Source organism: Siphateles boraxobius, unplaced genomic scaffold (genome assembly GCF_051911475.1).
Source record: "Siphateles boraxobius isolate OS27281-9 unplaced genomic scaffold, OSU_SipBor_1 3, whole genome shotgun sequence".
In the NCBI taxonomy this organism is placed as follows: domain Eukaryota; kingdom Metazoa; phylum Chordata; class Actinopteri; order Cypriniformes; family Leuciscidae; genus Siphateles; species Siphateles boraxobius.
The window spans coordinates 8,919,430-8,931,686 of NW_027508919.1; the positions used below are offsets into that span (position 1 = coordinate 8,919,430).

The window sequence follows — 12,257 nt, forward strand, 5'->3', positions numbered from 1 at the left end:
GATGACTGCACCACCTTGATTTTTTGTTTGTTTGTCAGAGGTAAGATGGCACCCTGAAAGTGCAGATTTAAAATAGAACAAGCTTCAGATTTTGCAGTGACTAAATAGGGGTAGCGAAAGTGTTATTTCATATTTGGTTCAATTCATATTTTCTAGTCATGTCAAATCTGGAAATAAAGGAATTTTAATAATTCCCAGATTTAGAATAAAAGGTTGTCTTTAGCTTCAACCGATATTTAATTGGCAAAATTTTGTATAAATCTGTTCTATCTTTAAAATGATTCCTAAAAATCCTTGTGCAGGAATGATGAACTACTGGGATCCCTGGGATTTATTATTTATTTATTATCATAACCCTGTGATTAAAAATTGGGGGAGGAAAAAAAAAGGATTATAGAAATATGGTATGAAAATAAAAGAAAATGAGGGACTTGATGCCAGATTATTTTTTATATGATTTCAGTCATTAATGGGATGGTTCACCCAAAAGTTTTTGTTTCAAGATGTTCCAAACCTGTATAAATGTCTTTCTTTTGCTGAACACAAAACAATATATTTTGAAGAATGTCAAGATGGGGCCCATCAACTGGTAACCCATATTCTTCAAAACTCATACTAGGTTGGAACATCTTGAGGGTGAGTAAATGATGACAGAATTTTCATTTTTGGGTGAACTATCCCTTTAATCGGTTCCAATGGAGATATTCAACAAATAATGATGTCACTGATGTGGGTTGTTCAATTGCTTCCCCACTGCTGAGTTGTTGCAAGAATTTGGTATTTGCCAGCAATCGGTAACAAAGGTCTCACTGAGCAGATGAAATTCAGGCCAGCAATACAGAAACCTCCAATGCAAGTTGTGTTCTTGCACCATGAAAGTACAGATATGATTTGATTAATAGTTTTTCACTCAGATATGCTGGTATAGAACACCACAAAATGTAAAAATAAACAAACAAACACCTAGTATATATTGTCAAATATTTAATGGCACAAAAATATAAATATGGCAGTTTGTTTTAGGATAGATTTGGTCATATAGTTAGCTTGGCATTTTCAATATACAGATTAAGTGCTGGAAATATCATTAGGAAACCAGTAGAAAAAAGTAGATCAATTTTTCTAACAAAAAAATATTTTAAGGTATTTTAGATTTATCAGTTGGGAAATACACTATTGTTATCAAACAGAACAGGTGGAATTGTGTTTAGTTGTCGCATTTGTGAATATTTCAAGTTTTGCTCACAAAACTAAGCCTGCCAAGTTATTACATTAAATGTTTTAATTATTTATATCAAATGCAATAGACATTTACTGACTGAAATATCAAAGGCCTCCACAATTGCATTTTTCCTTCTGCATTTCTCAGTCCTTACTGTTTCTGCTTCTCTTTGTTTTTTGAACCAAAAAAGGCTGAAGCAGCAGCAAGAACTCCAAAGCTAACCACTGCAACGAGTCCAACACCAACACCGATCTCCACCGCTTTACGCACCTATTAGAATGGACAGAAAGCATTTATATTAATTCACGGTATGATAAGCTAAGTGCCCATCGCTGTTGCCTAAATCAACAATAAATATTTTACCATAAAACAGCCCTGTAATCATGTGGGGCACAACTCAAAACTAAATATGCATATAATGTAGGTATTGTAATAAATTTAGAATTTTTATTTAGTAAATATATAAATACAAGACTTACTAACTCCCCCAGTCTTATTTGCATGCTGAATGTGCATTTTTACAGATAACAGCTCAACAGATGTCTGTTTCAAAGCAGAGAGTGAGTAATTTTTCACTCCTTTATTTGTTTAATGAAATCCTTCTTTAAAATATTGTTCATAGTGCAATTTAAACCATTTTTATTGCTAAGTTTAATGCAGCAAAACAGACTTTGCGCAGTATAATGAAAAGCGATTTAGTAATTTAATCATACCCATTTTAAATTAGAATAAATAAAACACTAAAATGTAAGTGTTTTATAAGATAAAACACTTACTAAAAAAGATTTAAAAAAAGATTTTATTTGTTTACCTGGATGTCATGTGACCATTAACCAACATCAGAGAACTGTGAACTTGAGTATTATTATTACGATTGACTTAATTTTATTATTGAACTAACTTTTTAACTACTATATAAGATAAAAGAGGTTCAGCTGACAAGAAAGTTAGGGAATCCCTGCATTGCATGCAAATATAAAATTATTATTTGTACATTTTAATGTGTTTGAAAGACAAAAGCCTTCCAAAGACTAAGTAATGCATGGTTAAATGACTCACTGTGATAATTCAGATAATAATTGTGTTCATCAGGAGTTTATTAGATATGCAATGTTGCAATGCTGAGAAACGCTTCTTAAAATGGAAATGATTTCAGTGACCAAATGCAGTGCGTCTCAGTAGTCACATGACTAGTGGCTGGTCTGTGTGCGATTCCACAAACCTGGAAGAACTTCTGAATGTATAAAGCAGTAGACTTTTTTTTTTAGAAAGGAATATGTAAAAGATAAAAAAAAAAAGTAGTAGTTGGGAGAGAATCATGAATAATTGACTGCCATTGCGAGAATAACATGTAATCAAAAAGTAACTCTGATTACGAGCATTTTAAAACATAATCTAATCTAATTACATGTACTTCCTTTTTAAATCCAGATTACATGTAATCAGTTACTAGCTAGCACTGTTGCATGCTTACTTCTCTCTGTAGTCATAATAAAATCACTTCAGTATTATTATATGGAGTTACAGTGAGTGTGAATATATAGATTTACTATAAAAAAGCTAAAATGTGAATAAAATGTTAACTCAACAACGGCATCAGTCTGCAAATTTTAGAGAACCTAATGAGGCACTGCAATTCATACTTCTATGAATTATCTGACTGTTCAAACTGTAGGCTACCTGGCGGGAATGTGGCTTTCCGTATCTCAACTCCGTAACAAAGTGCTCACAGTTCCCGCTAAAGACACAATATGGAAGTTCTCGATCCAAAAAACCTTCTGCGTCCCGTAGAATAGCACAAATGGGACGTGGCTCGTATTTCTCATCCAGAAGGTTGTTGATATGGTATTTATCATTGCCAACTACTTCATACAGTTCTTCTTTCTTCACTGTGGCTTTGTCACATAGTACTGACATCATACTGTAGGCCCCAGCTTGAGCATGCTCAGCTATAGAGAAAGAAATGGAAAAGTAAAAACAAAATATAAAATGCGCAACTTTTACATGTTCAAAAAGCTGTCACTAAAATGGAATGTTTTAGATTCAATTAAAGATCATCTCAATAGGCAGCATGTAAAGCATGTAAATAACCCACAGGGTGGTGCCAGGTGAATCACAAAACCATCGCCAACATAAATAGCCCAGTGCTGGTATGTGCCTCGGAAGATTTCAATGAGGTCTCCAGGCTCCGGCTTCTTATCATACTAAGAGACAACATCAGGCGTAATATTGTGTTACATTTTAATAGAACCATTTATCTTGTCAATAATACATTATATTGTTTAACTCAAATAACCAAATATTGCACTTGTGTGTTTCACTTTATTTTGATGGTCACTTTAACACATTGGGCCCTATTTTAACGATCTGAAACGCAAGTGTCAAAGCGCAAAGCGCAAGTAACTTTGTGGGCGGATCCCGGCGCTGTTGCTATTTTCCCGGCGGGATAAATGCCTCTTTTGCCTGGCGCAAATCTAAAAGGGGTTGGTCTGAAGTAGATTCATTATTCATAGGTGTGGTTTGGGCGTAACGGGAAACAAACCAATAAGAGCTTTATATCACATTCCATTTAAGAGCATGATGAACGAGGTGCGCTTGTTCCATGACGCAATACTATTATAACGGCGCATTTACCAGGCGCGCTTCAGAATCGGTTCACAGCCGAGGAGATCGATGTACTCGTCAGGGCCGTAAAAGAAAGAGAAGTGACATTGGGGATTGGACAACCCCACCCAAATTAGCTACGGTTAAACATGCATATAATAATTTGGGTAAATGTGTAAGCTTTATGCCTATTTTCCCCATCGTCATGGACACAACAATGATTTCCCTCGTTTTTAATATTTTTCCTTATAATAATGTATCATTTGCAAAAAGTTAAATGCATCTGTGTAGATGAGAGAATCATCTACAGTGTATGCGCGTTGTTCACACTCTGTTTTATGGCCAAGCATGCGCGCTTAAAATAGCATCTGAATGTACGCGCAACGCGCCACTGACTTTAGACTAGGTTTTTTCTGGTCAGTGGCGCAACTGTTTTATAGAACAGCAAAATAGCATGAGGGAAAGTTTGCGCCGGAACACACCTCCTCTTTGCGCTGAACAGCCCCGGGGAGCGCAAGTGTATTTCTTAGTAAACCGACGTGTGTCTGTGGAGGGAAAAGTCCGCTTTGCGCGGGTGCAAAATAGGAATGATACAATCGTCAGTGTACAAAGTCATTTGCGCCGGGTGCAAGATAGGGCCCATTATGTTCACTATAGACTTTATTCATAACAGCGCCATATTTGATTTTGACGGGAATGAAATTGAGGCTGTGAGGGATATATCTCTTCGGTGGGTTGTTGTACTGTTATTTAATCTGTGTGTTTGGATTGTTCGGTTGATGAAACACTGCAAAAATATCTTTCCAAGAAATTTCAGTTGACAAAAAACTCCCCACAGTATGAGTTGTGGAAAAGTTTAAGTGATCTAAGCGCTTTATACAGCTCTTTACAGCGGATGCCTCTGAAAACACGCCAAGTCTTTCCCTCAGCCTCGCCTTCATACCTGTCATGCTCTTATGATGCCATAAAGAATCGCATGCGCCGGGTAAGATTTGTGAAAGTTTACGTAAGATTGCAAGCGTAAATAAAATGTGCATACTGTGCAAGAGAAGATTTGTAAAGGTGTAAATCGCCATTCAAGTGTTAGAAATTTTTTTTGCAGATATTTACTGTTATTCGTAATGCATGTATTGTGAAACTGCAGCTTCATGCTTATGCAAAATAAATATGATCCGTGTTCTTCTGACTTCCATTTTTCCGCGCTTTGCATTGCAGGCCTGTGAACAGCAATTTGCAGGCGAAAACAACAGTCAGGTATATATATATCGACGGTCAAGTTTTTAACATTTCTTTTTTAATTTATTATCATCATGCTTCCACAACACAAACAAACAAGGTACATAATCAAATCTCTAAATATAACAGCAATTGTTCAGCCTTACGTTGAACATAGCCAGTAACAGAAATAGGTTTGATAGAGTCAAGTTGAGTAAGACCAGACCAACGCTCGCGCAACCGCGCTCGAACTCGGACCGCAACGTGCATTGATTTACAATAAAAATGCTGGGTTGTTTAAACCCATCTTTGGGTCAAATATGGACAAACTCATCCGTTGGGTTAAATGTTTAAATAAAAAATTTAACCCAACATTTGGGTTTGTCCATATTTGACCCAAAATTGGGTAAAAACAACCCAGCATTTTTTAGAGTGTAAAACGTCCTAAATTGACATGTAGGGCTTGCAATGTTACTTATGCCAGTAGAATGTCTGTGATAAAGACTGTATTAGCTAATACAGTTGCAAAGTTACTTAAAGTCAACAGAATGTTCTAAAGGGACCATTAAAATAAAGTGTTTCCCACTTGTGAATACAAAAAATGAAAAGAAAGTGAAAGTGTGCTTGCTGTGGTTTTCTTGACTTTTCCTAAACGTAGCCTACCATCTTGTTTCAGAACTGTAGGCTATCTAACTCTTTCTGTTGCTTTAGAAAACAAAATCCTATCTCTATTGCATTAGGCTAATAAAATTCCTCTGTAAGACCAGTCTATCTCTAAGACCTTGAGCAATAAGAACACATAATTACCAAACTGCAATAGTATCAAACTAGGCTATACGTCATCATCAATAACAGCGCTAATATGATGTATTTGCTATTTAATGTTACATGTCATTTCTTCCGTTTGATTTAGATTATTGGAAAAAAAATGTTTTACCTTTGTCGGAGCCATGGCAACTCTAATCCTATGAGAAACACACAACAAATACATTTTAGACCCTTCCATCAGGTGCTAATCAGTGTTTGGTGATCCAATCACAAGAACTCTTTACCGTTGAATTTATGCACTTCGTTTATTTTCCCATAAAATGACTTGAGAGGGCAGCAAATTTGCGACAATAATCCGCTACGTGATTATGAAGGCGATCATACGCAAAAATAAAATAAATAAAAAAGTTGGAACATCGGAAATAAAACATCACATTGTAGGAACAACTCGACAAGTAGACCTATAAACGAACAAATAAATTAACAAACAGCTTGCTCTCTACGATCCATGCTCTGAACGCGATCTTCATTTCGTACTCGAGTGCGTGTAGCACTTAAATAATTAAGAAATCATACTTACAATGATGTTTCAATGAGCCCCAATCCGTTTATGTCTGAAGTCAAAAATAACATCAGAGACTATCAGCTGATGATGTTGACAGAGCGAATTCGACCAATCAGCGTGAGGGTCATTCAGCGTAGGCATCATGACGCCTTTAAAGGGATCTTGATGGTTTTCTTAATAATACCGTATATCTACAATTTTACTGACGTTTTATTTTTTCGGAATACTACTTTTGTACGTTGTAGGAGACACATATTTCTTATACTGCACCAATGGTCAATGTTATTGACTTCCTAAATAAAATTTATTAAATAAATAGTTTAAAAAATGTATCAGTCAACTGTCATAACATCTAACAAACGTCTAACACCTTGTTGTCAAGGACGATGTTGGATATTTTGACAATAACAACCCTCCTAAACCGCAGAGGGCGATATGTGTATTCAAAATGTCGTTTTCCTTGTAGCTAAAGACAGAGATTGTCTTATTATAGTATAAATATCCTTTGTTTTCCTGTATTAAACTGAGTGAGAATCAACTGAGCAGCAATTTTGTCCTATGGTGCACCGGGCTTCACGAGATCTGGATAGCATTGCAGAAGACTGTAAATAATTGAATAAAAAACGATCTACCAGTTACCAAATGTTTTGAGAACCACAATATACTTTTTGGTTGTTTTTTAAGATGCATATTTATTCTCGTGTTTTCAGTTAGAGAAAATAGAAAGGCTACATCCCAAATAACCACACTTTCTCTGGCTCCCTCAGGTTTAAGTAAAGCAGAATTGGCAAAGAAGAAATGAGAAGAAAGGCAGAGTTTGTTTTTACACAATAAAACATTTAGCCTATGCATTTGTCATAATTTCTAAATATCAAGAAGTTTATTACTAATTATAAGGCATGATGAGTCATGGAAATGAACAAAATGTTAAGAAGTCTGTAAATTTCTAAGCTCAGCTGAAATTTCTGTTGTGACAGTGACTGCAAATCTGTCCCTGTCTTCATCACAAGTACAATGGCTTGACACATCATCTACAGTAATCTCTGGATGACGAATCCAACAATTTGCTGCCTTTTGTGATGCCTTTCTCTTTTCTTGAACAATGCTGCTTTCATAGTCCAAGATTAATTTTTAAAAAAGTATTACTAAGAATGAATCAAATAACTGCTTTTAGCATCTATGCAAAGGGAGAGAAAATAATGTCAAATAATTTACCATAATACAGCTTTTTATTCCTGTCAAAATAACTCATTGATTAATATGGAGTAAACCTAATACATTACTAATAAAAACACATGTATATCTGAGTTATATCTAAAATGCATATTCTATCTTAACAACTGATATGGACATTGCTCTTCCACATGGTTTAATGCTTCATTTATGATTTCACTGACAAGGCAAGGTTTATACTTGTAATCTAAATAGTTATGAACATTCAGCCATGAACACCAGCTACATCCATACGTTTCTCTTTTCATTATGGCCAGTTGCAGCTATGGGGAAATAGAAAACCAGAGAACAGTTTCTTACTCTATGTAAAATGCTCAATCTTTTTCTATAATAATAAAACCATAGGCGAAAAGCTTTCATTTTATGTTAAAAACTGTTAAAAATTCCTCTTTAACTCTTAGTTAAAATTATCTGCTGAATTGGCCAGAAATGAACTCTATAGCATGTATATCAACTTTGGTTATTTAATCACCTTTGTATAATGTATTATGTTTGTAATGTACTCATGTTGTAATATGTGAACCACATCACCATTACCAATATGTACAGCCCACTCAGGCTTACTCAGGAGATTTCAACATTCCAGCTTCTCATCAAAAAAGGGTAAGTAATATTAGATCATTAGATAATATTTAAAACTATTTCCATTGAGAATTAGTAAAGCCAGACATTGGTCTTGTCAGTAATCTAAGGTAAAGTAAAATAAAAAGCAATTGCAGTCCTGTTTTAAATAGGTTATTTCAAAACCCGTCATCAGCATAACAGCAAATTCTTATTTTTACCCATTTATTTAATGGTACATTTCAGTGTATTGTTTTCAAGTCTGTATAAAAATGTTTACCTTGATTGATGCCATGGTGACAATGGCAAGTTCTGCTGGTTTTAAAACTAATATGACAAAACCGAAAGACATTCTTTTGTGTCCTTGTCAGCTTGATCCAGTTGATTGATGTCAAACAAGTCAAGTTACCTTTATTTATATTGAAGGGGTGGATTCTGGAATCCACTGCTGCTTCAATGTAGATGTATATTTAATTAGTGATTATAATCAAGGTTTTAATAAATATTTTCCTTCTAAATATCAAATGAGTTGAATGACTTCTCTAGGCTTATGAGATTTTACTTTTTTTTATAGAAGTTACCAGTGTGATTACTGAAATGTTCTTTTCATGTATTCTCTAATGTCTGTATTTGATATCTGAAAGGTGACTGAAGTTCTGGCTCGAATGCCAGGAATGCAGTAACAGTGCTTGCTCATTTAGTCTAGCTTAACTGAGTACATAAATTATTAAATTAATTCAATTCAGATAAAACAGCTCTGCAGAAAACAGTGATGTCCTCATCCATTAGTGTCAGTGCAGTCAAATCAGTATTATTGCTGAATATTAAGTATCCCCTAGTTATAAGCAATATAATTGTACTGTATGGCATTTATGTCAACATTTGTTAATATTTACCTTCATTTTATCTTTGTCTTAAAGTAGGCTATTTCAGTGTGGTTACTTGTTGCTCTCAAGTTCAATTTGTCAACCTTTGTACTATCTATGGTTCTTTACCACTGTAAAAAAATATTGACAGAGATTCACAGTAAAAATACTGACAGTTTTTTTTATGTTGCCTTATTTTGAAACCCATAACCGATCAGTTCAATATAAATATACCTACTTGAACTACCAAAATCTGCTTTTTACATTAAAATGTACAGATCACTAGTAGTCTTAAGACAGTCTTACATTACATGGACTTGACACACATGCACACATCATGCATTTACCATTTTATAAATCAGCATAATGTTGTCTAATCGTTTTGCCTATTTCATATGATACTATGTTTTGTTTTGTTTTTGGCCAACATTTTGTTTAGTTAAAAAAATGCCACAAAGTTTGTATTTTGTAAAGTTATCTTTATCACACTAAGCTCATGTGAACATGTATAGTGTTTAAGTCTTGTGGATAGACTTTTGAAACAGTGTTTTAAAGTTTATATTTGCATTGCCTCAGATTTCTATTGTAAGAGCATTACTGTAAACACATTGCACATTCATACTGCCACACCTCAAAAAATATATAATGCCACACCTAAAAAAATTAAATTTGAAATGGATTAACTTGTAAAAAGTAACAACTTTACATCTTGTTCAGTCATTAAGGTAGTCCAGTCATTCTGATTGTCTGTAATAGTCTGCAGTTTTTCTGGTTAATCAGTGATTATGTTTTTGAGAGCTGGTGGAAAACTTTCAGTGGGGGTTGGTTTCTGTAATTTCTGTATACACACACATGCACAAAAAATCAACCTTGATTTGAACAATAATAAAATTAAGAGTTTTATAAAACTACTCAACTTGAAAAAGAATTACACAATGAAAAATGTTTGGTCAAGATTTCCATTACACGAGAGTAGATGTTAAAACTTCATGCTGATTTGTACTCGGCTTTCGCCAAGATAAGAAACACTAAGACGTAGCTTTACAGTAAACTATGTAATCACCCATTTATGCTTCTTTCCATATGGTGAAGTGACTCCCCTTCTGTCCGGCGTTAACGACTGCAGTGTACTTGGAGCGTCAGCACACACGACGGCTGCAACTACAGTGTGGTCTCCCTAGTGGACCAGCGCGACAACCGTCTGGATTGAGCCAAGTAGGGGACACCTCAAGGGTCTTCATGTGGGCACCTTCCGTCCTCAGTGTTTCGTCGACTAGCCCACGACACCTCAAGAGGGCTCGACAGTGACTCTGGCGTCCCAGAGTCCCCCCCCTCCACCCCCCACTCAACTCAGCCCAGCTTACTGACCTCTACATCCCTCCTGCTGCTGAGACCTAACCACAATCTCACAATATCTACGCAACACAACCATACGCGCCAACCCGTTTGACTAAGGCTGTCGAGCCCCACTGGTGCGTTAATATGCAGTTTCAGTGGCAACGGTTCCGTATGGCTTACCACCTACCGCAAAACACAATATCTGCCCAACCACCCGTCATTCACGCAATATACACAGGAACGTAATCACTGTAAATAGTATACAACCTATACAACTAAACCAACAGACTCTTTTTTCTAGTTTTCTAGAATTGTTCGAAACCGTAGCATGGCGGCCTGTACACAGCCAGCTAGAATCTTTCCGTCTCAACCACAGGTAATTGCTGCTCCTTTATGCTGCTTCAGATAAGTTCTTTACTTTGCGACGCAACTCTTGGCCACTGAATCCGAAGTCTCTGAGGAACCGGGTTGTAGAGTGTGCCACAAAACCTCAACAACCCACTTCCCCTTGATAAACCTGGACTCTCCATCCTCGCTGTTCTGCTTCAGTGGCCAGATGAGCATACCGCAGTTTCTTCCTCTCATATGCCTCATCTACCGCATCCTCCCATGGCACTGTTAACTCTATCAGTTGAACAATGCGTGCTGATCCAGACCACAAAACAATATCTGGTCGTAGGTTAGTGGTGGCAATCTCAGGTGGAAAAATAGGCTGTTGATCAAGATCAGCCAGCAACTTCCAGTCCCTAGCAGCTTAAAGTTGTCCTGGGCAAGAATTGGTGTTAGCACCTTTTCTTGGTGGTTGCTCGCCTGGGCGGAGGAATATTGTCTTCTGCGTGTAATGTTTTGCTAGAACAGGCCATACTACGCTTGCCATATTGGTCATACTACGCTTGCCTTCCAATGCTAAAGCCAAACATCGCAATACTTGCTCATGGCGCCAAGTAAACCGACCTTGGCTAAGAGCCACCTTACATCCTGTCAAAATGTGCCTTAATGTGGCAGGTGATGAACACAAAGGACAAGAGGGATCCTCTCCTACCCAGAGGTTTAGGCTCTGCGGTGATGGGAGAACATCATATGTTGACCTAATAAGGAAACTGATCCTACTCTCTTCCATTGACCAAAGGTCTTGCCAGCCCATTTTGCGTTGTTCCACACTCTCCCATCTCATCCACTCTCCCTGCTTGGCCTGGGAAATGGCCTTTATACATCTCATCCTCTCCTCCTGCTTTCGCACCTCGTTGACTACCAGCTTCCTCCTTTGAGCTGGGCCTGCCTTGTGCCATTTAGGAGGAGCTAAACTGAACCCAAAACCCCCTCTTCCATGCTGTACCTGTCCCACTATATCCCCAATTTGAAGGTCAGCCTTTGACTCTACTACAGATTTCTTTGCTGACCACTTTCTACCAGGTTTTACCACAGGGGATGCCTCCCTTACACATTTGTCGTGTGACTCTGCTAAAGTCATTTCCAGTCTGACCTAGGCACACTTAAACTCCTCGGTTAAAGCAGAGACTGGCAGCTGCAATACTCCTTTACTATAAAGTCCCACTCTGCTGAGGCAGCATGGAACTCCCAACCATTTCCTGATGTATGAACTTATTAACGCTTCCAGCTTATCCACTGTTGTCAGAGAAACCTCGTACACAGTCAGTGGCCACAGCAACCTCGGCAGCAGACCAAACTGAAAGCACCAGAGTTTTAGTTTGCCTGGTAGAGCACAGCTGTTTATGCTCTTCAACCCTTCCACTGCTTGTCGTCTAACTTCTCCCACTCAAACTGTGTCCTTTAGATCCCCATCGTACCATCTCCCAAGACTCTTCACTGGCTTCTCAGTAACTGTTGGTATTGCCTCACCATTAATGAAGAATATTTTATCTAC

The 12,257-nt window shown here is 37.0% G+C and overlaps 1 protein-coding gene across 2 annotated transcripts; it reads right to left on the reverse strand.

Annotated features, from left to right (window-relative positions):
* Positions 1-969: 969 nt before the first annotated feature.
* Positions 970-6,496, reverse strand: LOC143756908 (phospholipase A and acyltransferase 3-like). Of its 2 annotated transcripts, none has more exons than XM_077247764.1 (5): positions 6,386-6,496; positions 5,979-6,006; positions 3,318-3,426; positions 2,903-3,171; positions 970-1,492 (listed from the first exon to the last, which is right to left on the reverse strand). In XM_077247764.1, exons 2-5 carry the CDS (start codon positions 5,991-5,993, stop codon positions 1,373-1,375), a joined length of 513 nt encoding a protein of 170 aa, XP_077103879.1. In that variant the 5' UTR covers positions 5,994-6,006; positions 6,386-6,496; the 3' UTR covers positions 970-1,372. The 2 variants fall into 2 exon arrangements, with proteins under 2 accessions (XP_077103879.1, XP_077103878.1); XM_077247763.1 differs by having other exon boundaries at positions 6,390-6,447.
* Positions 6,497-12,257: the final 5,761 nt, after the last annotated feature.